Source organism: Taeniopygia guttata, chromosome 36 (genome assembly GCF_048771995.1).
Source record: "Taeniopygia guttata chromosome 36, bTaeGut7.mat, whole genome shotgun sequence".
Lineage (NCBI taxonomy): Eukaryota > Metazoa > Chordata > Aves > Passeriformes > Estrildidae > Taeniopygia > Taeniopygia guttata.
Genome location: NC_133061.1, coordinates 295,914 through 322,654, shown reverse-complemented (window position 1 = coordinate 322,654; position 26,741 = coordinate 295,914). Strand labels below are relative to the sequence as shown.

Genomic DNA, 26,741 nt, shown 5'->3' with positions numbered 1-26,741 from the left:
TGGGGAAAAATGGGGGAATATGGGGAAAATTAATATATTTGGGGGAAAAGGGGAAAAATGGGAGAAATTTGGTGGGATTTGGGGAAAATGGGAGAAAAATGGGGGGGAAATGGGGGGAAATGGGCAGAAATGGGCAAAAATGGGCAAAAATGGAAAAAATTAATATATTTGGGGGAAAGGGGAAAAATGGGGAAAATTGGGTGGGATTTGGGGGGAAAATGGCAAAAATGGGGAAAAAGGGGAGAAAATTGGGAAAAATGGGGAAAAAATGGGGAAATGGGAAAAAATTAATATATTTGGGGAAAAATGGGGGGAAATGGGAAAAATTGGGGGGAAAATGGGGAAAATTGGGTGGGATTTTGGGAAAATGGGAGAAAAATGGGGGTAAAATGGGGAGAAAATTGGGAAAAATGGGGAAAAAGGGAAAAAAATGAATATATTTGGGGAAAAATGGGGGGAAATGGGAAAAATTGGGGGAAAAAATGGGGAAAATGGGGAAAAATGAAGATTTTAAGGAAAAAATGAGAAGAAAAAAGGGAAAAAAATCAGATATTTGGTGTAAAAAAAGGGAGAAAAGGGAAAATCTGGGCGGGATTTGAGAAAAAAGTGGAGAAATGGGAAAAAACGAGGGGAAATTGAGATTTTTTTGGGGGAAATGGGAAAAATTCGGTGGAATTTGGGGGAAAATGGGAAAAAATGGGGGAAAATGGGAAAAAATTAATATATTTTGGGGAAAAGGGAAAAATGGGAAAATTGGGTGGGATTTGGGGAAAAATGGGAAAAAATTGGGAAAAATGGGGGGAAAATTGGGAAAAATGGGAAAAAAATGAGGAAAAATTGGGGGAAATGGGAAAAAATAAATATATTTGGGGAAAAGGGGAAAAATGGGAAAAATTGGGGGAAAAAATGGGGAAAATGGGAAAAATTGGGGGAAAAAATGGGGAAAATGGGAAAAAATGAAGACTTTAAGGAAAAAATGAGAATAAAAAAGGGAAAAATTCAGATATTTGGTGTAAAAAAAGGGGAGAAAAGGGAAAATCTGGTGGGATTTGAGGGTTAAGGGCGGGATTTGGGCTTAAAATGGTGGAATTTGGGCAAAAAGGGAATTTTGGGGTGAAAAAGGGGGATTTTGGGTTTTTGGGGCGGCGTGTGCCCCCGGGAGCAGCAGCGGCGCCGGAGCCGCTCCCACGGTGAAACGGCGGCGAACAAAAAGCGGCCCCGGTTTGGGGCCAGAAAAGGGGAAATTGGTTAAAAAGGGAAGTGGGGGAGGGGAGGGAGGGGAATGGGGGGATGGGGAAAAATGGGGGAAAAATGGGGAAAATGGGGGAAATGGGGGGAAATTGAGAAAATTTGAAGGGGATTTTGGGGGGAAAAAATGGGAAAAAATGGGGAAAAAATGGGGGGAAAAAATGGGGGGAAATTGGGAAAATTTGAAGGGGATTTGGGGGAGAAATTGGGAAAAAATGGGGAAAAATATGGGAAAATGGGGGGAAATTGAAGGAAAAATAGGAAAAAATATGAAGAAAAAAGGGAAAAGTTGGGAGAAATGTGTAAAAATGGAGAAAAATGAGGGGAAAATTGGGAAAATGGGGGAAATGGGAAAAAATGGAGGAAATGGGGGAAAATGGGGAAAATTGGGGGAAAATGGGGAAAAAATGTGGGGAAATGGGAAAATGAGGGGAAAATTGGGAAAAATGGGAAAATGGGGGAGAAAATGGGAAAAATGGGGGAAAATAGGAAAAATGGGGGGAAATGGGAGGGAAAATGAGAAAAATGGGAAAAAATAGGAAAAATTGGAAAAATGGGGGCGGGATAGGAAAAAGTTGGGGGAAAATGGGGAAAATTCGGGAAAATTCGGGGAAAATGGGGAAAAATGGGTAAAAATGGAGAAAAATGTGGGAAAATGGGGAAAATGGGGAAAATTGGGGGAAATGGTGAAAAATTGGGGGAAATGGGAAAAATGAGGAAAAATGGGGAAAAATTGGGGGGAATGGGAAAAATGGGGGAAAATGGAGGGGAAAATAGGAAAAGTTTACGAAAAATAGGAAAAAAATGGGGGAAAAATGGGCAAAAATGGAGAAAAATGTAGGAAAAATGGGGGAAATTGGGAGAAATGGAGAAAAATTCAGGGGAAATGGGAAAAATGGGGGAAATGGGAAAATGAGGGAAAAATGAAGAAAAATTGGGGGAAATGGGGAAAATGAGGGGGAAATGGAGGGAAAAATAGGAAAAATTTACGAAAAATAGGAAAAAATTGGAAAAAATATGGGCAAAAATGGGCAAATGTGGGGGGAAATGGGGAAAATGGGGGAAATTGGGACAAATGGAGAAAAATTGGGAAAATTGGGAAAATTTGAAGGGGATTTGGGGAGGAAATGGAAAAAATGGGGGGAAATTCAAAAAAATGGGGAAAAAATGGGGGAAAATATGGGAAAATGGGGGAAAATTGAAGGAAAAATAGGAAAAAATATGAAAAATGGGGAAAATATGAAAAATAGGAAAAAGTTGGGAAAAAATGGGCAAAAAATGGGTAAAAATGGAGAAAAATGTGGGAAAATGGGGAAAATTGGTGGAAATGGGGAAAAAATGGGCGGAAATGGGAAAATGAGGGAAAAATGGGCAAAAATTGGGGGAAATGGGAGAAAGAGGGGAAAATGGGGGAAAACTGGGGAAAATTGGGGAAAATTGGGAAAATAGGGAAAATGGAGGGAAAAATAGGAAAAAATACGAAAAATAGGAAAAAGTTGGGAAAAAAATGGAGGAAAATGAGGGGAAATGGGAAAAAAAGGCGGAATGGGGAAAATTGGGGGAAATGGGAAAAATTGAGGGGATTTGGGAGGAAAATGGGGAAAAATGGGGGGAAATGGGAAAAAAAGAGAAAATTTGGAAAAAATGGGAAAATTGGGGAAATGGGCGGGAAAATGGGGAAAAATAGTGTTGACGTTCTTGGAAGGGTCCCAACGTCAATGGAAGAGTCGCGACGTCAATGGAAGAGTCGCGACGTCAATGGAAGAGTCGCGACGTCAATGGAAGAGTCGCGACGTCAATGGAAGGGTCGACAGGTCAATGGAAGAGTTCCAATGTTGATGGAAGAGTCTTAACCCGAGTCAACCCAACTCAACCATGACGAACACAACGTCTTCGTCCTCTTCCACTCAACCCAACCCAACAATGACCAACCCAACCCCCTCTTCATCTTCCTCTTCATCTTCCTCTTCCACCCAACCATGACCAACCCAACCCAACCATGACCAACCCAACCCAACCATGACTAACCCAGCCATGGCCAACCCAACCCCATTTTCATCTTTGTCTTCGTCTTCATCTTCGTCTTCCTCTTCCAATCAACCACGACGAACTCAACCCAACCCAACCCAACCCAACCCAACTCAACCCAACCCCCTCTTCCTCTTCTTCCTCTTCTCCTCTTCCACCCAACTCAACCCAACTCAACCATGACCAACCCAACCCAACCATGACCAACCCAACCCCCTCTTCCTCTTCTTCCTCTTCTCCTCTTCCACCCAACTCAACCCAACTCAACCATGACCAACCCAACCCAACTCAACCCAACCCAACCCCCTTTTCGTCTTCATCATCGTCTTCATCTTCCTCTTCCTCTTCCAGTCAACCATGACCAACCCAACCCCCTCTTCATGTTCATCTTCCTCTTCCACTCAACTCAATTCAACTCAACCATGACCAACCCAACTCCCTCTTCCTCTTCCACCCAACCACAACCAACGCAACTCAACCCATCCCAACCCATCCCAACCCATCCCAACTCAACCCAACTCAACCCAACCATGACCAACCCAACCCCCTCTTCCTCTTCCACTCAACTCAACCCAACCCAATTCAACCCAACCATGGCCAACCCAACCCAACCCCCTTTTGGTCTTCATCTTCCTCTTCATCTTCCTGTTCCAGTCAACCATGACCAACCCAACCCAACCATGACCGATCCAACCCAACCATGACCAACCCAACCCAACCATGACCAACCCAACTCAACCCAACCATGGCCAACCCAACCCAACCCCCTTTTCGTCTTCATCTTCGTCTTCGTCTTCGTCTTCCTCTTCCTCTTCCTCTTCCAGTCAACCATGACCAACTCAACCCAACCATGACCAACCCAACTCCGTTTTCGTCTTCATCTTCCTTTTCCTCTTCCAACCCAACCCAACCATGACCAACCCAACCCAACCCAACCCAACCCCCCTTCCTCTTCCACCCAACTCAACCCGACCATGACTGACCCAACTCAACCCAACCCAACCCAACCCAATCCCCTCTTCCTCTTCCACCCAACCCAACCATGACCAACCCAACCCAACCCAACTCAAGCATGACCAACCCAACCATGACCAACCCAACTCCGTTTTCGTCTTCATCTTCCTTTTCCTCTTCCAACCCAACCCAACCATGACCAACCCAACCATGACCAACCCAACTCAACTCAACCATGACCAACCCAACCCCCTCTTCCTCTTCCACCCAACTCAAGTCAACTCAACCATGACCAACCCAACCATCACCAACCCAACCCAACCCCCTTTTCATCTTCATCTTCTTCTTCCTCTTCCTCTTCCAGTCATCCATGACCAACCCAACCCAACCATGACCAACTCAACCCAACCCAACCATGGCCAACCCAACCCCCTCTTCATCTTCCTCTTCCACTCAACCATGACCAACCCAACCATGACCAACCCAACGCCCTCTTCATGTTCATCTTCCTCTTCCACTCAACCGTGACCAACCCAACTCAACCATGACCAACCCAACGCCGTCTTCCTCTTCCACCCAACTCAACCCAACCCCCTCTTCCTCTTCCACCCAACCATGACCAACCCAACCCAACCATGAACGATCCAACCAAACCCCGTCTTCGTCTTCGTCTTCGTCTTCGTCTTCATCTTCCTCTTCCTCTTCCACCCAACCATGACCAACCCAACTCAACCATGACCAACCCCCCCCCCCGACCCTTTCCCCCCACCCCTCCCCTCCCCTCCACCGCCGTGAGCGCCGCAGAAATAAACTCCGGAATCTCCTTCCTCCAACCCTTCCCCTTCCAACACCGCCCAACCCCCTCCGCCGCCATCTTTAACCGCGAACTTCCCGCCGGCGCCGCCGGCACCGATCGCCTCCAACCCGCCGCCGCCGCGCTGCCGCGCCCAAACGGCCGCGCCGGCGCCGCCGATCCGGCACAGGAGGCGCAGGGACCCCCCGGGGGGCTGGAGGTCACCCCCGGACTCCGTCAGGGTCACGGCCGCCCGGATCCCTGCGAGAAAAATTGATATGAATATTAATTAGATGTTAATTAGGGTGTGAAAGGTATTTAAATGAAGGGGGCGTGGCTCACCGGGAACGGCCAATAGGGTCAGGAGGGCCAAGATGGCGCCGGCGGCGCGGTCGGGGGTGGTGGCCACCATCGCTGTCGGCAACGGCGGCGGGGACGGGGATTTATGGAGGGGGACACGCCCCTTTTTTGGGGGCCACGCCCACTTTTGGTGACGTCATTTTTTGGGGTCACGCCCATTTTTTGGATACACCAATTTTTGGCCACGCCCATTTTTGGAGATGCCATTTTTGGGTCACGCCCATTTTTGGCCACGCCCCTTTTTTGGGCCACACCCACTTTTGGGATACGTCCCTTTTTTGGGGGGTTTGGCGGGGAAAGGGTTAATTGGAGGGGGTTAATTAGTGGGTTTCAGTTAATTGCAGAGGCTAATTAATGGGTTTTGCGTTATTGGAGGGGTTGGGATTTTAATTAATGGGTCTCGGTTAATTGGAGGGGTTTAATTAGTGGGTTTCAGTTAATTGAAGGGGTGAAATTAATGGGTTTTGGATAATTGGAGGAGTTTAATTAATGGGTTTTGGGTCATTGAAGGTGTTCAGTTTGTTAATTAATGTGTCTGAGTTAATTACAGGCATTCAATTCATTAATTAATAGGACCCAGTTAATTTCAGGTTCATTAATTAATGCAGCACGGGTAATTGCAAGATTCTGGTTCATTAATTAATGGGTTTTGGGTAATTACAGGGCTTCATTAATTGGGTTAATTAATGGGTTTCAGTTAATTTTAGGTTTATTATTTAATGGGTCTGAGTTAATTGCAGGTTCATTAATTAATAGGTTTCACTTAATTGTAAGAATCTGGTTCATTAATTAAAAGGTCCCAGGTCCATTAATTAATAGGTCCCATTTAATTACAAGTGTTCAGTTCATTAATTAATGGGTCTGAGTTAATTGCAAGTGTCCAATTAATTAATTAATAGGGCCCAATTAATTTCGTTAATTTCTGGTTCATTAATTAATAAGTCTCAGATAATTGCAAGAGTCCAGTTCATTAATTTATAGATCAAATTAAATTCATTAATTATTATTGTAGGCATCCGTTTCATTAATTAATAGCTCCCAGTTAATTGCCGGAGTCCAATTAATTAATTAATGGTCCCGGTGGTAATTGCAGGCATCTAATTAATTAATTAATTAATTAATGGCTCATTTGTCCACGTAATTAATTAATGGCTCAGTATTAATCACAGGCATCAGTTTAATTGCTTAATTAATTAATCGGCGTTAATCACGGGCATCCCATATGTTAATTAATTAATTGGAATCAAGGAGCCTAATTAATTAATGATAATAGGGGATAATCACAGGAGTAATTAATTAATTAATTACAGGTTAATTAGGATCCATCACGGGGGTTCGGATTAATTAATTAATCGGGGTTAATCAAAGGAACGCAATTAATTAATTGGTCAATAAAGGTACTTAATTAATCACAGGTACTTAATTATTTAATTTATAAAAAACAATTATTTAAAATTTTAATTAAAACTTTATTTAATAATTTCTTTAATTAGAAATCCACTACAGGCCAAATCTAATTAATTCATTAACAAACAACCACCCTAATTAACCGAATAATTAATTAATCAACTCATTAATTAGCTGAGCAGGCCTCCAATTAATCAATTAATGGATTAAAAGCGATTAAATGGTGGAAAAAAACGATTAAATAAATAATCAGCGAGGCGGAATTAATTAATTAATCGCGCTAATTATTGGTGACGTCATCGCCGCCGATTTTTTTGGGGCGGGAAAATCCAAATTCGGCCGCCAGAGGGCGCCAAGAGAGCGAAATTTGGGCGATTTTGGGGCCAAAAATGCGAATTTTGGGCAAATCTTCGAGATTTGGGGTCAAAAATGCGAATTTTGGGCAAAACTTTGAGATTTGGGGCCAAAAATGTGAATTTTGGGCAAAGCTTTGAGATTTGGGGCCAAAAATCTGATTTTTGGGCAAAGCTTTGAGATTTGGGGCCAAAAATGGGAATTTTGGGCAAAACCCGGAGATTTGGGGCCAAAAATGCGAATTTTGGGCAAATCTTCGAGATTTGGGGCCAAAAAAGCGAATTTTGGGCAAATCTTTGAGATTTGGGGCCAAAAATGCGAATTTTGGGCAAAGCTTTGAGATTTGGGGCCAAAAATGCGAATTTTGGGCAAAACCCGGATATTTGGGGCCAAAACCGCGAATTTTGGGCAAATCTTTGAGATTTGGGGCCAAAAATCTGATTTTTGGGCAAAGCTTTGAGATTTGGGGCCAAAAATGTGAATTTTGGGCAAATCTTTGAGATTTGGGGCCAAAAATCTGAATTTTGGGCAAAGCTTTGAGATTTGGGGCCAAAAATGCGAATTTTGGGCAAAGCTTTGAGATTTGGGGCCAAAAATGCGAATTTTCGCAGCTTTTGCCCCAAATTCCCCCAAATTGGCCCCAAAATTCCCCCAAATTGGCCCCAAATTTGCCCCAAAATCCTCCAGATTTGCCCCAGATTTATTTCCCAGGTTTGGCCCCAAATTCCCCCAAATTGGTCCCAAATTTAATTCCCGGGATTGGTCCCAAATTCCCCCAAATTTGCCCCAAAATCCCCCAGATTTGCCTCAAATTCCCCCAAATTTGCCTGAAATTTAATTCCTTGGATTTGTCCCAAATTCCCCCAAATTGGCCCCAAATTCCCCCAAATTGGTCCCAAATTCCCCCAAATTGGCCCCAAATTCCCCCAAATTGGTCCCAAATTCCCCCAAATTGGTCCCAAATTTCCCCAAATTTGCCCCAAATTTAATTCCTTGGATTTGTCCCAAATTCCTCCAAATTGGCCCCAAATTTGTCCGAAATTTGCCCCAAATTCCCCCAGATTGGCCCCAAAATTCCCCAAATTGGCCCCAATTTCCCCAGGAATTGCCCCAAATTTAATTGCTTGGATTTGTCCCAAATTCCCCCAAATTGGCCCCAAATTCCTCCAAATTTGTCCCAAAATCTCCCAAGTTTGCCCCTAATTCAACTCCCCTGGATTTGCCCCAAATTGCCCCCAAATTGCCCCAAATTTGTCCCAAATTCCCCCAAATTGGCCCCAAAATTCCCAGGATTGGACCCAAATTTGGCTCCCCTGGATTGGCCCCAAATTCTCCCAAATTGGTCCCAAATTCCCCCAAATTTGCCCCAAATTGGCCCCAAATTCTCCAGGAATTGCCCCAAATTTAATTCCTTGGATTGGTCCCAAATTCCCCCAAATCAGCCCTAAAATTCCCCAAATTGGCCCCAAAATTCCCCAAATTAGTCCCAAACTCCCCCAAATTGGCCCCAAATTTGGGGCAAATCTGAGGGAATTTGAGGCAAATTTGGGGAAATTTGGGGCCAATCCTGGGAATTCAATTTGGGACAAATTTGGGGGAATTTGTGGCCAATCTGAGGGAATTTGAGGCAAATTTGGGGGAATTTGGGGCCAATCCTGGGAATTAAATTTGGGGCCAATTTGGAGGAATTTGGGCCCAATCCAAGGAATTCAATTTGGGACCAAATTGGGGAAATTTGGGGCCAATCTAAGGGAATTTGAGGCAAATTTGGGGGAGTTTGGGGCCAATTTGGAGGAATTTGGGGCCAATCCCGGGAATTAAATTTGGGGCCATTCCTGAGGAATTTGGGACAAATTTGGGGGAATTTGGGGCCAATCTGAGGGAATTTGGGGCTGATTTGGTGGAATTTGGGGCCAATCTGTGGGAATTAAATTCGGGGCCAAATTGGGGAAATTTGGGGCAAATCTGAGGGAATTTGGGGCAAATCTGAGGGAATTTGAGGCAAATTTGGGGGAGTTTGGTGCCAATTTGGGGGAATTTGGGGCCAATCCAGGAAATTAAATTTGGGACCAAATTGGGGAAATTTGTCAAAATTGGGGGGAAAAGTCGAGATTTGGGGCTGAATTTTGGGGGAAATGGTGAAATTTTGAGGATCGGCCCCAAATCTGCCCCTCTGGCCCCAAATCTGCCCCATGACCCCAAATCTGCCCCTCTGGCCCCAAATCTGCCCCATGACCCCAAATCTGCCCCTCTGGCCCCAAATCTGCCCCTCTGACCCCAAATCTGCCCCATGGACCCAAATTGGCAAACGTCTTCTCCGGGTGGTGGCAGCTGTGTTTTTGGGGGTCTGTGGCACAGGACAGACACCTGCAGATGGACTGGGTATTGATTATCTGTCAATGGGCTGGGTGTTGATTATCTGTCAATGGATTGGGTGTTGATTATCTGTCAATGGATTGGGTATTGATTATCTGTCAATGGGCTGGGTGTTGATTATCTGTCAATGGATTGGGTATTGATTATCTGTCAATGGGCTGGGTGTTGATTATCTGTCCATGGATTGGGTGTGGATTATCTGTCAATGGATTGGTTGTTGATTATCTGTCAATGGATTGGGTGTGGATTATCTGTCAATGGATTGGTTGTTGATTATCTGTCAATGGATTGGGTGTGGATTATCTGTCAATGGGCTGGGTGTTGATTATCTGTCAATGGATTGGGTGTTGATTATCTGTCAATGGATTGGGTGTTGATTATCTGTCAATGGATTGGGTATTGATTATCTGTCAATGGGCTGGGTGTTGATTATCTGTCCATGGATTGGGTGTGGATTATCTGTCAATGGATTGGTTGTTGATTATCTGTCAATGGATTGGGTGTGGATTATCTGTCAATGGATTGGTTGTTGATTATCTGTCAATGGATTGGGTGTGGATTATCTGTCAATGGGCTGGGTGTTGATTATCTGTCAATGGATTGGGTGTTGATTATCTGTCAATGGGCTGGGTGTTGATTATCTGTCAATGGACTGGGTGTTGATTATCTGTCAATGGATTGGGTATTGATTATCTGTCAATGGACTGGGTGTTGATTATCTGTCCATGGATTGGGTGTTGATTATCTGTCGATGGGCTGGGTGTGGATTATCTGTCAATGGATTGGGTGTGGATTATCTGTCAATGGATTGGGTGTTGATTATCTGTCAATGGACTGGGTGTGGATTATCTGTCAATGGACTGGGTGTGGATTATCTGTCAATGGACTGGGTGTGGATTATCTGTCAATGGATTGGGTATTGATTATCTGTCAATGGATTGGGTGTTGATTATCTGTCAATGGATTGGGTGTTGATTATCTGTCAATGGACTGGGTGTGGATTATCTGTCAATGGATTGGGTGTTGATTATCTGTCAATGGACTGGGTGTGGATTATCTGTCAATGGATTGGGTGTTGATTATCTGTCAATGGACTGGGTGTGGATTATCTGTCAATGGACTGGGTGTGGATTATCTGTCAATGGATTGGGTATTGATTATCTGTCAATGGATTGGGTGTGGATTATCTGTCAATGGACTGGGTGTGGATTATCTGTCAATGGATTGGGTGTGGATTATCTGTCAATGGACTGGGTGTGGATTATCTGTCAATGGACTGGGTGTGGATTATCTGTCAATGGATTGGGTGTGGATTATCTGTCAATGGACTGGGTGTGGATTATCTGTCAATGGACTGGGTGTTGATTATCTGTCAATGGGCTGGGTGTTGATTATCTGTCGATGCATTGGGTGTTGATTATCTGTCGATGGGCTGGGTATTGATTATCTGGAGGGTGGAAACCTGATTGGGGTCCAGGTTGGAGGTGGGTGGTGGGAGGAAAAATGCTTTGGAAGGTTTTCGTTTTGAATTGTGTATAAGTCTTTTTTCCCCCTCTTTTAAAATAGCATAATAATAGCAATTTAATAAAGTTTTTTTCTTATTATTAAGGTTGGGGCTGCTTTGCTCTGTTCTCGATCGCATTTCACAGCATCCAGTTGAGAAATTGTATTTTCATGGGGGCACTGGCATCGTGCCAGTGTCAAACCATGACATGGCCCCAAATCTGCCCCTCTGGCCTCCCATCGGGACTTTTGGCCCCAAATTCAAATCCTTCATTCTCACCTCCCGCTTGGGCCCAAATCTTGAGCGATTCAACGAAATTTGGGGAACGAGGCCCCGAGGTGACATTTGGGGCAGGGCCGGGGCGGGGCTGGGGCAGAGGGGCAGGAACGGGGTCAGGGCCGGGGTTTGGGGTCAGGGGGACGCGGCAATTCGGGGCAGGGCCAAAAGCGTCAACAACAGCCGCACTATCAGCCCAACCAGCACCAGCACGTTTGGCGCAGAAATAAACAGCGGAATCGTCGTCCTTGAGGCTGTTCATGGCCAACGTCACCGAGCTCTGCCCGTTGTCCCGGGAGATCGTGAACCGGCCCTTGACTGACGGCGCGTAGATGGTGCTGCCACCGCTGCTGATCCCCGCGACCCATTCCAGCCCCTGCCCGGGTCTCTGGCGGATCCAATACATGTCAAAGCTCCCGAAATCGAAGCCGGAGGCGCGGCAGAGGAGGCGCAGGGACCCCCCGGGGGGCTGGAGGTGCCCCCGGACTCCAGCAGGGTCACGGCCGCCGCAGCCCTGCGGGGACAGGGGCAGATGGGGACGGGAAAAGCTCCAAACTGACCCAAATCCTGACTCGGGGCCCCTTTCCCCACGTTGCTCCAGGCGGCCGTGACCCTGCTGGAGTCCGGGGGCACCTCCAGCCCCCCGGGGGGTCCCTGCGCCTCCTCTGCCGCGCCTCCGGCTTCGATTTCGGCAGTGCCACCGTGTACTGGATCCGCCAGAGACCCGGGCAGGGGCTGGAATGGGTCGCGGGGATCAGCAGCAGCGGTGGCAGCACCAGATACGCGCCATCGGTCAAGGATCGGTTCAGGATCTCCCGGGACAACGGGCAGAGCTCGGTGACGTTGGCCATGAACAGCCTCAAGGACGACGATTCCGCTGTTTATTTCTGCGCCAAACGCGCTTACACCGGTGGTGATGCCAACACCGCCAGTGGTTTTGGCGCCACCCCCATTGCTCTGTCCCCCTGACCCCAAACCCCGGCCCTGACCCCGTTCCTGCCCCTCTGCCCCAGCCCCGCCCCGGCCCTGCCCCAAACGTCCCCTCGGGGCCACACTCGGGGCCTCGTTCCCCAAATTTCATTGAATCGCTCCAGATTTGGGCCCAAACTGGAGGTGAGGGGTGAAGGATTTGAATTTGGGGCCAAAAGTCCCGATGTGGGGTCAGTGGGGCAGATTGGGGCCAGTGGGGTAGATTTGGGTCCAATGTTGAGCCTATGGGACCCAAATCTGCCCCATGGCCCCGAATCTGCCCCTCTGACCCCAAATCTGCCCCACCGACCCAAATCTGCCCCATGGCCCCAAATCTGCCCTTCTGACCCCAAATCTGCCCCTCTGACCCCAAATCTCGCCCGTTTGCACCCCGGTTTGGGGCCCTCGGCTGAGCCTCGGCGCCCAGAGCTGAGGTTTGGTGCCGGCAGCTGAGATTTGGGGCAGAACCAGCCGGGTTTGGGTCCGGTGGTCAGCAGTGACCCCCGCTGAGATCTGGGGCACAAAAGGCAGAGTTTTGGGGTGAACCTGTGAGATTTGGGTCAAAGCTGAAAGCGGCAGAGAAACGAGAGAGTTTGGGGGGAAACGGTCACGGTTTGGTGTCGGCAGCTGAGATTTGGGGGAGAATGTGGGAATTTGGGGATGGTTGTGGGCATCCCAAAATTCCTGAAATGGAAAAGGGGCCCCGAGTCAGGATTTGGGTCAGTTTGGGGCTTTTCCCGTCCCCATCTGCCCCTGTCCCCGCAGGGCTGCGGCGGCCGTGACCCTGCTGGAGTCCGGGGGCACCTCCAGCCCCCCGGGGGGTCCCTGCGCCTCCTCTGCCGCGCCTCCGGCTTCGATTTCGGCAGCTACGCCATGGAATGGGTGCGACAGAGACCCGGGCAGGGGCTGGAATTCGTTGCGTACATCAACAGCGGTGGTGGCACCGCCTACGCGCCGTCGGTGCAGGGCCGGTTCACGATCTCCCGGGACAACGGGCAGAGCTCGGTGACGTTGGCCATGAACAGCCTCAAGGACGACGATTCCGCTGTTTATTTCTGTGCCAAATATGCCGCTGCTGGTGCTGCTGGTGCTGCTGCTGGTGACAATCCTGGTGCCAGCCTGTCCCCCAGGCCCTGAGCCCACAAACATCCCCAAATTCCCACATTCTCCCCCAAATCTCAGCTGTCGGCACCAAACCGTGACCGTTTTGCCCCAAACTCTCTCGTTTCTCTGCCGCTTTCAGCTTTGACCCAAATCTCACAGGTTCACCCCAAAACTCTGCACATTTGGGTCCATGGGGCAGATTTGGGGCCAGAGGGGCAGATTTGGGGTCAGAGGGGCAGATTTGGGGCCAGAGGGGCAGATTTGGGTCCATGGGGCAGATTTGGGGCCCCAGGGGCAGATTTGGGGTCAGAGGGGCAGATTTGGGGCCAGAGGGGCAGATTTGGGGCCAGAGGGGCAGATTTGGGGCCATGGGGCAGATTTGGGGCCAGAGGGGCAGATTTGGGTCCATGGGGCAGATTTGGGGCCATGGGAAGATTTGGGGCCAGAGGGGCAGATTTGGGGCCATGGGGCAGATTTGGGGTCAGAGGGGCAGATTTGGGGCCAGAGGGGCAGATTTGGGTCGGTGGCTGGGACTCGGTGCCAGCAGCGGAAATTTGGGGCCAAACGGGACAAGTCTGGGGGCGACAGTTGGGATTTGAGGGACCAAACTGAGCTCAGGGTGGGACCGGCCCTGGTTTGGGGCCAGGAGCTGAGATTTGGGGCCGAGAGTTGGGATTTGGGGCCGAGAGTTGGGATTTGGGGCCGAGAGTTGGGATTTTGGGGCCAAGAGTTGGGATTTGGGGCCGAGAGTTGGGATTTTGGGTAAATTGGGATGTGGGGATGGGGATCGAAAGAATCGACCCCCGCAGGAACACCCCAATTGTTGTCGGCAGATTTGGCGCAGAAATAAACCGCATTTAAATATTTCAATTAATTCTGTATTTAACTCTTTGAATTAATGATGTTGTGTTAATCTCTTTTAATTAGTGCTGTATTTATATTTTTAGCTAATGCCATTTCAATCTCTTTTAACTAATTCTCTATGAATAACTTTTAACGAGTGCTCTAATTATCTCTTTTAATTAATGCTGTATTATTTAATACCTTTTGAGCAGTGCCCCATTAATCTTTTTTATCTTAGGTGCCCCGAGTCAGGATTTAGGGATTTGGGGTTTGGGGTTTGGGGTTTGGGGTTTGGGGTTTGGGGAAGGGTTTGGGGTTTGGGGTTTGGGGTTTGGGGTTTGGGGTTTGGGGTTTGGGTTTGGGGTTTGGGGTTTGGGGTTTGGGGTTTGGGGTTTGGGGTTTGGGGTTTGGGGTTTGGGGTTTGGGGTTTGGGGTTTGGGGTTTGGGGTTTGGGGTTTGGGGTCGCTGCCCCGGCTCAGCTCCCACACCCGTCTGGGCCTTCCCTGTGGTGTATCGCCGATAAACCATCGCCGATAAACCATCGCTGTCCCTCCTGAGAGAGAGAGAGACTCTGGGGGAACGGAGACATCCCAGAGTTCTCCACCCTTCCATCTGCAGGGGGTTCCAGCCCCTCCACCCTTGGGTGACCTCCGAAGGCCACGTGGCTTCTCCCCTCCCCCACCCAGCTGGTGGCCGGGCAGGGGAGAGTCCTGCACTGACCGCTGAGCGGAACCCAGGGAGCGAGTTCTGCTGGGAGTTCTGCTGTGAACCCTCTGTGTTCTCAGAGCCGTGTCCACCTCCAATTGGTCATGTCCAAATTGACCTCTCCCTTCCGGAAAAGTTCTTTTCCGTGTCAGACCATGACACCGTTCCAGCCGGGTCTGGTCTCCCGAGGAACCGTCGCGGCACCGGCACGAGCGGATCGAGCACGGCCCCAGGTTGGGATGGATGGACAAGAGCTGGGCTGGGGTTTGGGGAAGGGTTTGGGGTTTGGGGACATTGTGGACACAAAGGGTGAGCGTAGCCAGCACCGGCACCATCAATATAATCAGCAGCGAAGCAACAACCGCCACCGGTTCCGGCAGATTTGGCACAGAAATAAACAGCGGAATCCTCATCCTTGAGGCTGTTCATGGCCAACGTCACCGAGCTCTGCCCGTTGTCCCTGGAGATCCTGAACCGACCCCGCACCGACGGCGCGTACCAAGCGCTGGCACCGTTCTCCCTGATCTCTGCCACCCACTCCAGCCCCTGCCCGGGTCTCTGGCGCACCCAATCCATGTTAAAATTCCCAAAATCGAAGCCGGAGGCGCGGCAGAGGAGGCGCAGGGACCCCCCGGGGGGCTGGAGGTGCCCCCGGACTCCAGCAGGGTCACGGCCGCCGCAGCCCTGCGGGGACAGGGGCAGATGGGGACGGGAAAAGCTCCAAACTGACCCAAATCCCGACTCGGGGCCCCTTTTCATGGAATCGCTCAAGATTTGGGCCCCAGGTTGAGGTGAGGGGTAAAGGATTTGAATTTGGGGCCAAAAGTCCCGATGTGAGGCCACTGGGGCAGATTAGGGGTCAGAGGGGCAGATTTGGGTCAGTGGCTGTGACTCGGTGGCAGCAGCGGAAATTTGGGGCCAAACGGGACAAGTCTGGGGGCGACAGTTGAGATTTCAGGGCCAACGCTGAGCTCAGGGTGAGACCGGCCCTGGTTTGGGGCCAAGAGCTGAGATTTGGGGCCGAGAGTTGGGATTTGGGGCCGAGAGTTGGGATTTGGGGCCGAGAGTTGGGATTTGGGGCCGAGAGTTGGGATTTGGGGCCGAGAGTTGGGATTTGGGGCCGAGAGTTGGGATTTGGGGCCAAGAGTTGGGATTTGGGGCCAAGAGTTGGGATTTGGGGCCAAGAGTTGGGATTTTGCCCAAATCAGTCCCAGGTGGGACAAAGGGTCGGCAGTGGGGTCAGGGGTCGGAGGGACGGGTCGGGGATTTGGGGACAGGGGACAGAAAACTCAGATTGACGTCAAAATTCTGAACAGCAGCACCACTGTGAGCGTTTTTGGCACAGAAATAAACAGCGGAATCGTCGTCCTTGAGGCTGTTCATGGCCAACGTCACCGAGCTCTGCCCGTTGTCCCGGGAGATCGTGAACCGACCCTTGACCGACGGCGCGTAATAGGTGCTGCCACCACCGGTGTAGATCCCTGCGACCCATTCCAGCCCCTGCCCAGATTTCTGGCGCACCCAATACATGTCAAAATTCCCGAAATCGAAGCCGGAGGCGCGGCAGAGGAGGCGCAGGGACCCCCCGGGGGGCTGGAGGTGCCCCCGGACTCCAGCAGGGTCACGGCCGCCGCAGCCCTGCGGGGACAGGGGCAGATGGGGACGGGAAAAGCTCCAAACTGACCCAAATCCTGACTCGGGGCCCCAAATTGTGACACTTTCTCCTCCTCCTGCTCCTGCTGCCATCGGCCCCATCACCGCGTCCCCCCTGTCCCCAAATCATTATTACATTTATTTCTAATAATAATAAATTTAATAAAAATTATTATATTATTATTATATTTATTATATTATGCATATCTTATATATTGTATTATATATACAATTATTATATTATTATCACATTAATTATATTATTATATTGTTATATTATGTATATATAATATATTGTATTATATATAAAATTATTATAAAATTATGACCTTTATTATATTATTATTGTATAATTATACTATTATATTCCATATATATTATAAATTGTATTATATGTCCAATTATTATATTATTATTACATTTAATAATAATAGTATTAATAATAGAATTATTTTTACGCTTCTTTATTACAAAAATAATAATAATAAATATAATTATAGTAACTAATAAAATTTTTTGTGTATAATTATCGCATTTATAGTAATAATAACTAATGGTTACCATTAAATTTATTTCTAATTAGAATAAATTGAATAAAAATTATTATATTATTATATTTATTATATGATTGTATTATTATATTGTTATATTATGTATATATTATATACACAATTATTATATTATTATTACATTTAATAATAATAGTATTAATAATAGAATTATTTTTACGCTTCTTTATTGTAAAAATAGTAATAATAAATATGATAATTGATGTTATTTTTACATTTTTCTAATAGCAATAAATTTAATAAAAATTATTATATTATTATTATATTGATTATACTATTATATTATATATACAATTATTATATCATTATTACACTTATATTATTATATTTTTATATTATGTATATATTATTTATTGTATTATATATACAATTATTATATAATTATTACCTTTATTATATTAATAATATATTATTATATTCCTATAATACATATATATTATTTATTGTAATATATCTACAATTATCAAATTATTATCACATTTAATAATAACACCAAACATTAATTATCCACCCTAATTAACTCTGCACTAATTAACCGGAGGTTCCGAGAGCAGCAGCTGCGGCGCCGAAAGCGAAAGTGGGGCCAAATTGGGCCAAATTTGGGTTTTTGGAGCAAATTTGGTCTCGTTTGGGTTTAATTTTAATTTCGGTTTTGGTTCGTGTTGGTTTTATTTTAATTCCAATTTCTCTGCCTTTATTTTAATTTTTATTTTTGTTTCTATTTCTATTTTTATTTATTTTAAATTTATATTTAATTTTATGCTTCATTTTATTTGTAATTTGAATTTTTATGTTTTATTATTTTAATTGTAATTCTATCTTTTCTTTTTTATTTTCTTTTTATTTTAAGTTTTAATTTATTTTTATTTTTATTTTTATTTTTATTCTTCATTTTTAATTTTTATTTTTATTTTTATTTTTATTTTTATTTTTATTTTTATTTTTAATTTTATTTTTATTTTTATTTTATTTTTATTTTTATTTTTATTTCTATTTCTATTTCTATTTCTATTTCTATTTCTAATTTTTTTATTTTTATTCTTCATTTTATTTTTATTCTTAATTTTATATTTAATTTTAATTTTAATTTTATTTTTAATTTTAATTCTAATTCTAATTCTAATTCTAATTTTGATTTGATTTTTTAATTTTTAAGTTTTAAGTTTTTACCGAATTTCAAATTCTATTTTATTCTTAATTTTATTTTTAAATTTAACTTTTATTTCTGATTTTTCTTTTTCTTTTTCATTTTTATTTTTTCATTTTTTACTTTATTTCAAATTTTAATTTATTCTTAATTTTGTTTTTATTTTTAATTTTTATTTTATCTTATTTTAACTTTAACCTTAATTTTAATTTATATTTTCATTTCAATTTTATTTTTATTCCAATTTTAATTCTAATATTTTATTTTAAAATTTTAATGTAATGTTACATTTAATTTAAATATTAATATATTTTGATTTTAATTTAATTTGATTTTTATTCCAAACTTATTTCTAATATTTTATTTTAAAATTATAATTTAATGTTACATTTAATTTAAATATTACTTTATTTTTATTTTAATTTAATTTTTATTTTTATTTCAATTTTAATTTTAATATTTTATTTTTAAAATTTAACTTAATGTAAAATTTAATTTAAATATTAATTTATTTTCATTTAATTTAATTTTAATTTTAATTTTTATTCCAATTTTAATTCTAATATTTTATTTTAAAATTTTACTTTAATGCTACATTTATTTTAAACACTAATTTATTTTGATTTTAATTTAATTTTAATTTTAATCTGAATTTTATTTATAATTTTAATATAAAGGTTATCTAATTAAAAATTTATTTTTATTTTTATATTGAACTTATAGTTGAAATAAATATTTTATTTTATTTTACTTTATTTTATTTTACATTATTTTGTTTTATTTTATTTCATTTTATTTTATTTTATTTTATTTTATTTTAAATTTATTTCGATTTATTTTGATGTTTTGGGGCCGAAAGGGGAAAGAGGAAATTCAGCTTTGGTTGATTTTATTTTTTATTTTAGTTCCTATTTATTAATTTTAAATTAAAAATTATTTTTATTTTTATTTTTCATTTTTATTTTAATTTTTTATTTAATTTTCTATTTAATTTTCATTTTTATAGTTTATTTTTAAAAATCTCATTTAATTTTAAATTGTAATTTAAATTTTTTTAGATTTTATTTTAATTTTTATTTCAATCTGAATTTTAATTGTAATTTTAATTTTAATTTCTATAGTTTATTTGTAAATTTTTGATTTCATTTTAAATTCAATTTTTAATTTACTTTAATATTAATTCCATTTTTATCTTAACCTCAATTTTCATTTTAATTTTTCTTAGTTTAATTTCCTATTTACATTTGAATTAATTTTAAATTAAAAATTAATTTTATTCCTATTCTTATTTTTATTTTTAATTGCAATTTTATTTTTCATAATTCGATATTAATTAATTTTAAATTTAAAATCACTTTTATTCTCAATTTTTATTTTAATTTTAATCTCAATTTTAATTTTATCTTAAATTTTTATAGTTTATTTTAAAAACTTTAATTATTTTAAATTTCAATTTTAATTTATTTTTATTTCAATTTCCTTTTTATTGTAACCTGATTTTTCATTTTAATTTTAATTTGTCTTAGTTTAATTTTCATTTAAATTTGAATTAATTTTAAATTAAAAATTAATTTTATTACTATTCTTATTTTTATTTTTAATTTTAATTTTATTTTTAATAATTAAATATTAATTTGAAATTAAAAATTAGTTTTATTCTTAATTTTCATTTTAATTTTAATCTCAATTTTAATTTTAATATAATCTTTATAGTTTATTTTTTAAAATTTAATTTCATTTTAAATTTCAATTTTAATTTATTTTTATTTCAATTTCCTTTTTATTTTAACCTGATTTTTAATTTTAATTTTAATTTGTCTTAGTTTAATTTTAATTTAAATTTGATTTAATTTTAAATTAAAGATGAATTATATTCTTATTTTTATTTTTTATTTTTATTTTTATTTTGATTTTGATTTTTAATTTTAATTTTATTTTAATTTTGATTTTTAATTTTGATTTTTAATTTTAATTTTATTTTTATTTTTATTTTTATTTTTATTTTTATTTTTATTTTTAATTTTTATTTTTAATTTTTATTTTATTTATAATTTTATTTTTAATTTTATTTTTATTTTTATTTTTAATTTTATTTTTAATTTAAATTTAAATTTAAATTTAAATTTAATTTTAATTTTAATTTTAATTTTAATTTTAATTTTAATTTTAATTTTAATTTTAATTTTAATTTTATTTTTAATTTTAATTTCAATTTTAATTTTAATTTTAATTTTAATTTTAATCCGAACTTAAATTTTAATTTTAATTTTATCTAATTTAAAACTAATTTGAATTTTTCCTTTGGGGGCGGCGCCGGCGCCGAAAGGGGCGGAGGAAAAATCGGTTTAATTCTCGTCACCTTTAATTGCATTTCTTGATTGCATTTCTTAATTTTTAATTTTTCATTCCTAAACCTTAAACTGGAACTTTAACTTGGTTTTACCTCCGATTTTATTTTTATTTTTTAATTGTATTTTTTTATTAAATTTTAATTTTAATTTCAATTTGAAATTAAATCTGAATTTTTATTTTTATTTTTATTATTAATTTTAATTTTAATTTTAATTTTAACTTTTATTTTAATTTTAATTTTAGTCTGAAATTTTAAATCTAAATTATTTCTATTTCTAATTTTAATTATATTTATAACCTTAAATGTAATTTTTATTTATTTTTTTATTTTAACTTAAAATTTAATTTCGTTTTGATTTAATGTCTTAATTTTAATTTCTTTTAATTTTTATTTTAGTTTTTATTTTATTTTTAATCTTAACTTGAAATTTATTTTTATTTTGATTCGAGATTTTATTTTTATTATTTTTATTTGTCATTTTAATTTTAATTTTACCTTATTTCGAATTTTAATTGAAATTTTATTTCTATTTTTAATAATAATTTTAATTTTAATTTCGTTTTTACATTTATTTTTAATTTTAATTTTAGTCTGAAATGTTAATTACGATTTATTTGAATTCCTGAATTTAATTATATTTATAACCTTAAATGTAAATTTTATTTATTTCTTATTTTAACTTAAAATTTAATTTAATTTTGATTTAATGTTTTAATTTTAATTTCTCTTTATTTTTATTTTTATTTGTAATTTTTATTTGATTTTTATTTTATTTTTATTCTTACCTTGAAATTTATTTTAATTTTTATTTGAGATTTAATTTTTATTATTTTTATTTGTCATTTTAATTTTAATTTTACCTTATTTTTTATTTCAATTGAAATTTTATTTTTATTTTTAATATTATTTTAATTTTAACTGTATTTTTGATTTTATTTTTATGTTTAATTCTGATTTTAATTTCAATTTAATTGAATATTATTTTTGTTTGATATTTTATTTGCAATATTATTTCTATTTTCATTTTTAATGGTATTATTATTTTTATTATAATTTAAATGTTAATTTTTATTTGAATTTTCTTTTAATTTTGGTTTAATTTAATTTTTATTTAAAATTTAATGTTAATCTGAATCTTAATTTCATTTTTATTTAATTGCTAATTTTAATTTCTAGATTTTAATTTTATTTGTAATTTTACAAGTAATATAATTTAATTTAAATTTAATTCTGATTTAAATTTTATTAATTTTAATTCGGATTTTTAAAAATTTATTTCGTTTTATTTTCATTTTAAATTTTATTATATCGCTAAATTTATTTTCTTTTACTTTTATTTTATATTTAAATTTAATTTATTTTATCTTTTACTTTAATTTATGTTTTTAAATTAAAAATTATTTTAATTTTCATGTTTATTTTTAAATTGTATTGTAATTTTAAATTTTAATTTTTATTCTTATTTTAATTTTTATTTTTATACTTTATTGTAACTTCACATTTAATTTTAACTTTTAATTTTATTTTAAATTTTATTCATATTTTAATTTAATTTTTATTTTTAATTGTTACTTTACGATTAATTTTAACTGTAATTTTATCTTTATTTTTATTCTTATTCTTATTTTTTAATACTTATTTTAATTTTAATTATAATTACAATTATAATTTTTATTTTTAGCCTTAATTTTTATTTTTACTCTTAATCTCAATTTTATTTTTTGGTGATTTTTAAAAATCTTCTTCCATTCGATTTATTGGATTTTGGTAATTTTTAATTTTAATTTCAATTATTTCAATTTTCATTTATTAATTTCAATTAATTTTAATATTTTTCGATTGTTTTCACACTTTTTAATTTAATTATTTCCCCTCTACTGATTCTTATTTAATTGTTTAATAATTCATTATTTTATATTGATTAATTTAATTAAAGACTTATTTTATTAATAAATTACATTTATTAATTTCATCAATAATAACTGAAAATATTTTAATTTATTTTATTAACACTTGTTCTATCTTTTAATTAGTTTCCTGTCATTTTATAATTTTATTTATTTATTATCAAGAATTAATTAATTTAATTAACGAATTATTATTAATTTATTAAATATAATTATAATATTAATTTATTAATAAACGATATTTATTAATTTCAACAATAATTACTGAAAATAATTTTATTTATTTTAATTAACACTTGTTGCATCTTTTAATTAATTTCCTTTCCTTTTATTATTAAAAAATTTATTATCTTTAATTATTTTAATTAATAATTTACTTTCTGAATATTTTTAGTTTATTAATTTCATCGATAATAACAGAAAATATTTTAATTTATTTTAATTAACAGTACATCTTTTAATTAATTTACTTTCATTTTATTATTATAAAAATTTATTATCTTGAATTATTTAATTAATAATTAACTTTATTAAGAAATTTCGTTTATTAATTTCGTCATTAATAACTGAAAATATTTAATTTATTTTAATTAACACCTGTTACATTTTAAATTAATTTCTTGTCCTTCTTTTCCCATTAATTATTTTATTTCCTTTTATTCATTAATTTTTCTCTTTTTAATTGTGTTTTATCTTTGATTTAATCCTGGTAATTATAAATTAATGAATTTTTTCTAATTGTGAAGTTTGATTTTTATAATTTTGGTGACTTTTATTAATAGGAGTGAAATAATTGTAATTAATGGAATTAAATAATTGAAATAAAACGGTAAAATAAAATAATTAAATATATTTGTGTTATATTTACTTTGATTAATTTTATTTATTAAAATTTATTTATTTTTTATTTTTGTATCTATTTTATTTAATTTAATTTTATTTTATTTTATTTTATTTTATTTTATTTTATTTTATTTTATTTTATTTTATTTCAATTTAATTCCATTTATTTTAATATTTTTTATTTAATTTTATTTATTTTATTTAATTTTATTTAATCTAATTTACTATTTTATTTAATTTGATTTATGATTTTATTCTTAATTTTATTTAATTTTAATTAGTTTATTTCTTTTAATCGATATATATTTTTTAAATTAATTTTTTAGATTTCATCCTACTCCAAGAGGAATTAAAAAATAAATTTACTTCAAAACTTAATTAAAAATAAAAAATTAAAATTAAATAAAAATTAAAATTAAATTAAATTAAAATTACAATTAATATTAAATTAAAGATAAAATTAAATAAAAATAAATTTAAAAAAATAAAAATAAAAGTAAAAATATAAATGTTTTTATTTATATTCATTGAAATTAAGCCAATAAAATTATATTGAAAAATAAATTAAATATTAAAAATTTATTTTTATTTTTAATTTTTTAATTTTATTATCTTGATTTTAAAAATTAATTAATTGAAAAAAATTTAATTTTTTTTATTTAGAAAATGGATAATTTATCTTATTTGAAATTAATAGAATAAATTTATACATTTTTATTAAGTGAAAATTTATAATTTTTAAATACTATAGAAATATCTATTAATTGAAAATTAAATAATAAAATTATAGATTTTTATTAATTGGAAAATTTTTAATTTTTAATTTATAAAATGTATAAAATTATAATTAATGAAATTAATATATTAGATTTTTTACTTTTTATTAATTAAAAATACAAATTTTAATTTATAAAAGATATAAATTTATATAAACTGTAATTAATAATTTTGTTGCTTTTATTAACTGAAAAATTGGTATTTAAAAAATAAATTAATATTAATTGAAATTAATACAATAAACACGTAAAATTTTTTATTAGGAAATGTATAATTTTAAATTAAAAAAATGCACAAAATTATATTAATTGAATATAATAATTTAATTGAAATTAAAAATAATTTTGTTTTTTTAAGTGTAAGAAAATATATTAATTGAAATTAATTATTTAATTGAAATTGAATATATTTTTTATTAGTTGTGAAAAAACATATTTAAAAAATATAAATGTATATTAAATGAAATTAATAATAACAATTAAAAATCTCAATTAATTAAAAATAAATTTATACTATTCAAAATTAAATTAATTACACCAAACCTTAATTAAATTCAATTATATTATAATTATTTAAAATTAAACCAATTCAATCCCCTGAAATAAAACCCCAAACACTCAAAAATCATCAAAATGTGGATAAAACCCCAAATAAATTAATTAAAATTAAAAATTTAATTAAAATCAACGCCCAATCCCCCAAGACCCGCCTCTCCCTCAGCAGCGGCCGCTGATTGGTCAAAGGGAAAAGGCGGGAACCAATCAGCGCGCTTGGCGGGAAAGTGCCCTTGAGGGGTGAAATCTGCCCAGCGACGGCTTCTGATTGGTCGAGAGGGAAAAAGGGGAACCAATCAGAGGCAGGGACGCCCCAAGTTCGCTGAGGGCGTCCCCAAAATCCGCCCTAAAAACCCCAAAAATCGCCCCAAAATCACAAAAATCGCCCCAAAATCACAAAAATCGCCCCAAAATCCCTTCGGAGACCCCAAAAAATCCCAAAATTCCCTCAGGGATCCCCAAAAAATCCCAAATCCCCTCAGGGATCCCCCAAAATCCCCTCAGAGATCCCCCAAAAAATCCAAAATCCCTTCAAAGACCCCAAAATCTCCAGGAGCCCCAAAATCCCCTCAGGGATCCCCAAAAAATCCCAAAATCTCCTCCAGGAGCCCAAAAAAATCCCCAAATCCCCTCAGGGATCCCAAAAAAATCCCAAAATCCCCTCAGGGACCCCCAAAAATTCCCAAATCCCCTCCAGGAGCCCCAAAATCCCCTCAGGGATCCCCAAAAAATCCCAAAATCCCCTCAGGGTTCCCCAAAAAATCCCAAAATCCCCTCAGGGATCCCCAAAAAATCCCAAAATCCCCTCAGGGATCCCCAAAATCCGCCCTAAAACCCCAAAAATCGCCCCAAAATCACAAAAATCGCCCCAAAATTACAAAAATCGACCCAAAATCCCTTCGGAGACCCCAAAAAATCCCAAAATTCCCTCAGGGATCCCCAAAAAATCCCAAAATTCCCTCAGAGACCCCAAATCCCCTCAGAGATCCCCAAAAAATCCCCCAAATCCCTTCAGGGATCCCCAAAAAATCCCAAAATTCCCTCAGGGATCCTAAAAAAATCCCAAAATCCCCTCAAGGACCCCAAAATCCGCCCTAAAAACCCAAAAATCGCCCCAAAATCACAAAAATCGCCCCAAAATCCCTTCGGAGACCCCAAAAATTCCCCAAATCCCCTCAGGGATCCCCAAAAAATCCCAAAATTCCCTCCAGGAGCCCCAAAATCCCCTCAGGGATCCCCAAAAATCCCAAAATCCCCTCCAGGATTCCCCAAAATCCCCTCAGGGATCCCCCAAAAAAATCCCAAAATCCCCTCAGGGATCCCCAAAAAATCCCAAAATTCCCTCAGAGACCCCAAAATCTGCCCCAAAATCTTCAGGAGCCCCAAAATCCCCTCAGGGATCCCAAAAAAATCCCAAAATCCCCTCAGGGATCCCCAAAAAATCCCCAAATCCCCTCAGGGACCCCCCAAAAATCCCCAAAATCCCCCAAAAATCCCCAAATCCTCCCTAAAAATACCCAATTTCCCCAAAATCCCCCCAAAATCCTAAATCCCTCCAGATATCTTCCAAAAATCTCCCCAAAAATATCCCAAATCCTCCCAAAAATCGCCCGGGACACCCAAAAATCCCCCCAAAAATCCCCAAAATACACCAAAAATCCCAAAAATCCTCCAAAAAAATCCCCAAAATCCCCCAAAAATCCCAAATCCCCCAAAAAAATCCCCAAAATCCCCCCAAAATCCCCAAATCCCCCCCCAAAATCCCCAAATCTCTCCGAAATCCCCCAAAATTCCCAAAAAAATCCCAAAATCCCCCCAAAAACCCCAAAAAATCCCCCAAAAACCCCAAAAAATCCCAAATCACCCCAAAATCCCAAAATCTCCCCGAAATCCCCCAAAATTCCACCCAAAAACCCCAAAATCCCCCAAATTTCCCCCAAAATCCCCCCCCGGTCTCCCTTCCCGGCGGTGACGTCACCGATGACGTCATTTCCCGCCATCCTTTTCTCCCGCGGCC

The 26,741-nt window shown here is 37.7% G+C and overlaps 3 gene segments (V, D, J or C); 2 read left to right on the top strand and 1 right to left on the bottom strand.

Annotated features, from left to right (window-relative positions):
• The first annotated feature begins 11,704 nt into the window (after positions 1–11,704).
• LOC140681468 (immunoglobulin heavy variable 3-23-like) lies at positions 11,705–12,269 on the top strand. The segment is given in 2 exon segments: positions 11,705–11,791; positions 11,902–12,269. Coding segments are annotated over 2 exon segments (455 nt in total).
• Positions 12,270–12,453: 184 nt separating this feature from the next.
• Positions 12,454–13,486, top strand: LOC115493014 (Ig heavy chain V region 914-like). The segment is given in 2 exon segments: positions 12,454–12,460; positions 12,968–13,486. Coding segments are annotated over 2 exon segments (446 nt in total).
• Positions 13,487–16,145: 2,659 nt separating this feature from the next.
• On the bottom strand, positions 16,146–16,672 carry LOC140681467 (Ig heavy chain V region 6.96-like; the record flags this gene model as incomplete). The annotated part of the segment is given in 1 exon segment: positions 16,146–16,672. A coding segment is annotated over 1 exon segment (512 nt), but the record flags the coding sequence as incomplete, so codon positions are not given.
• Between the last annotated feature and the right edge of the window lie 10,069 nt (positions 16,673–26,741).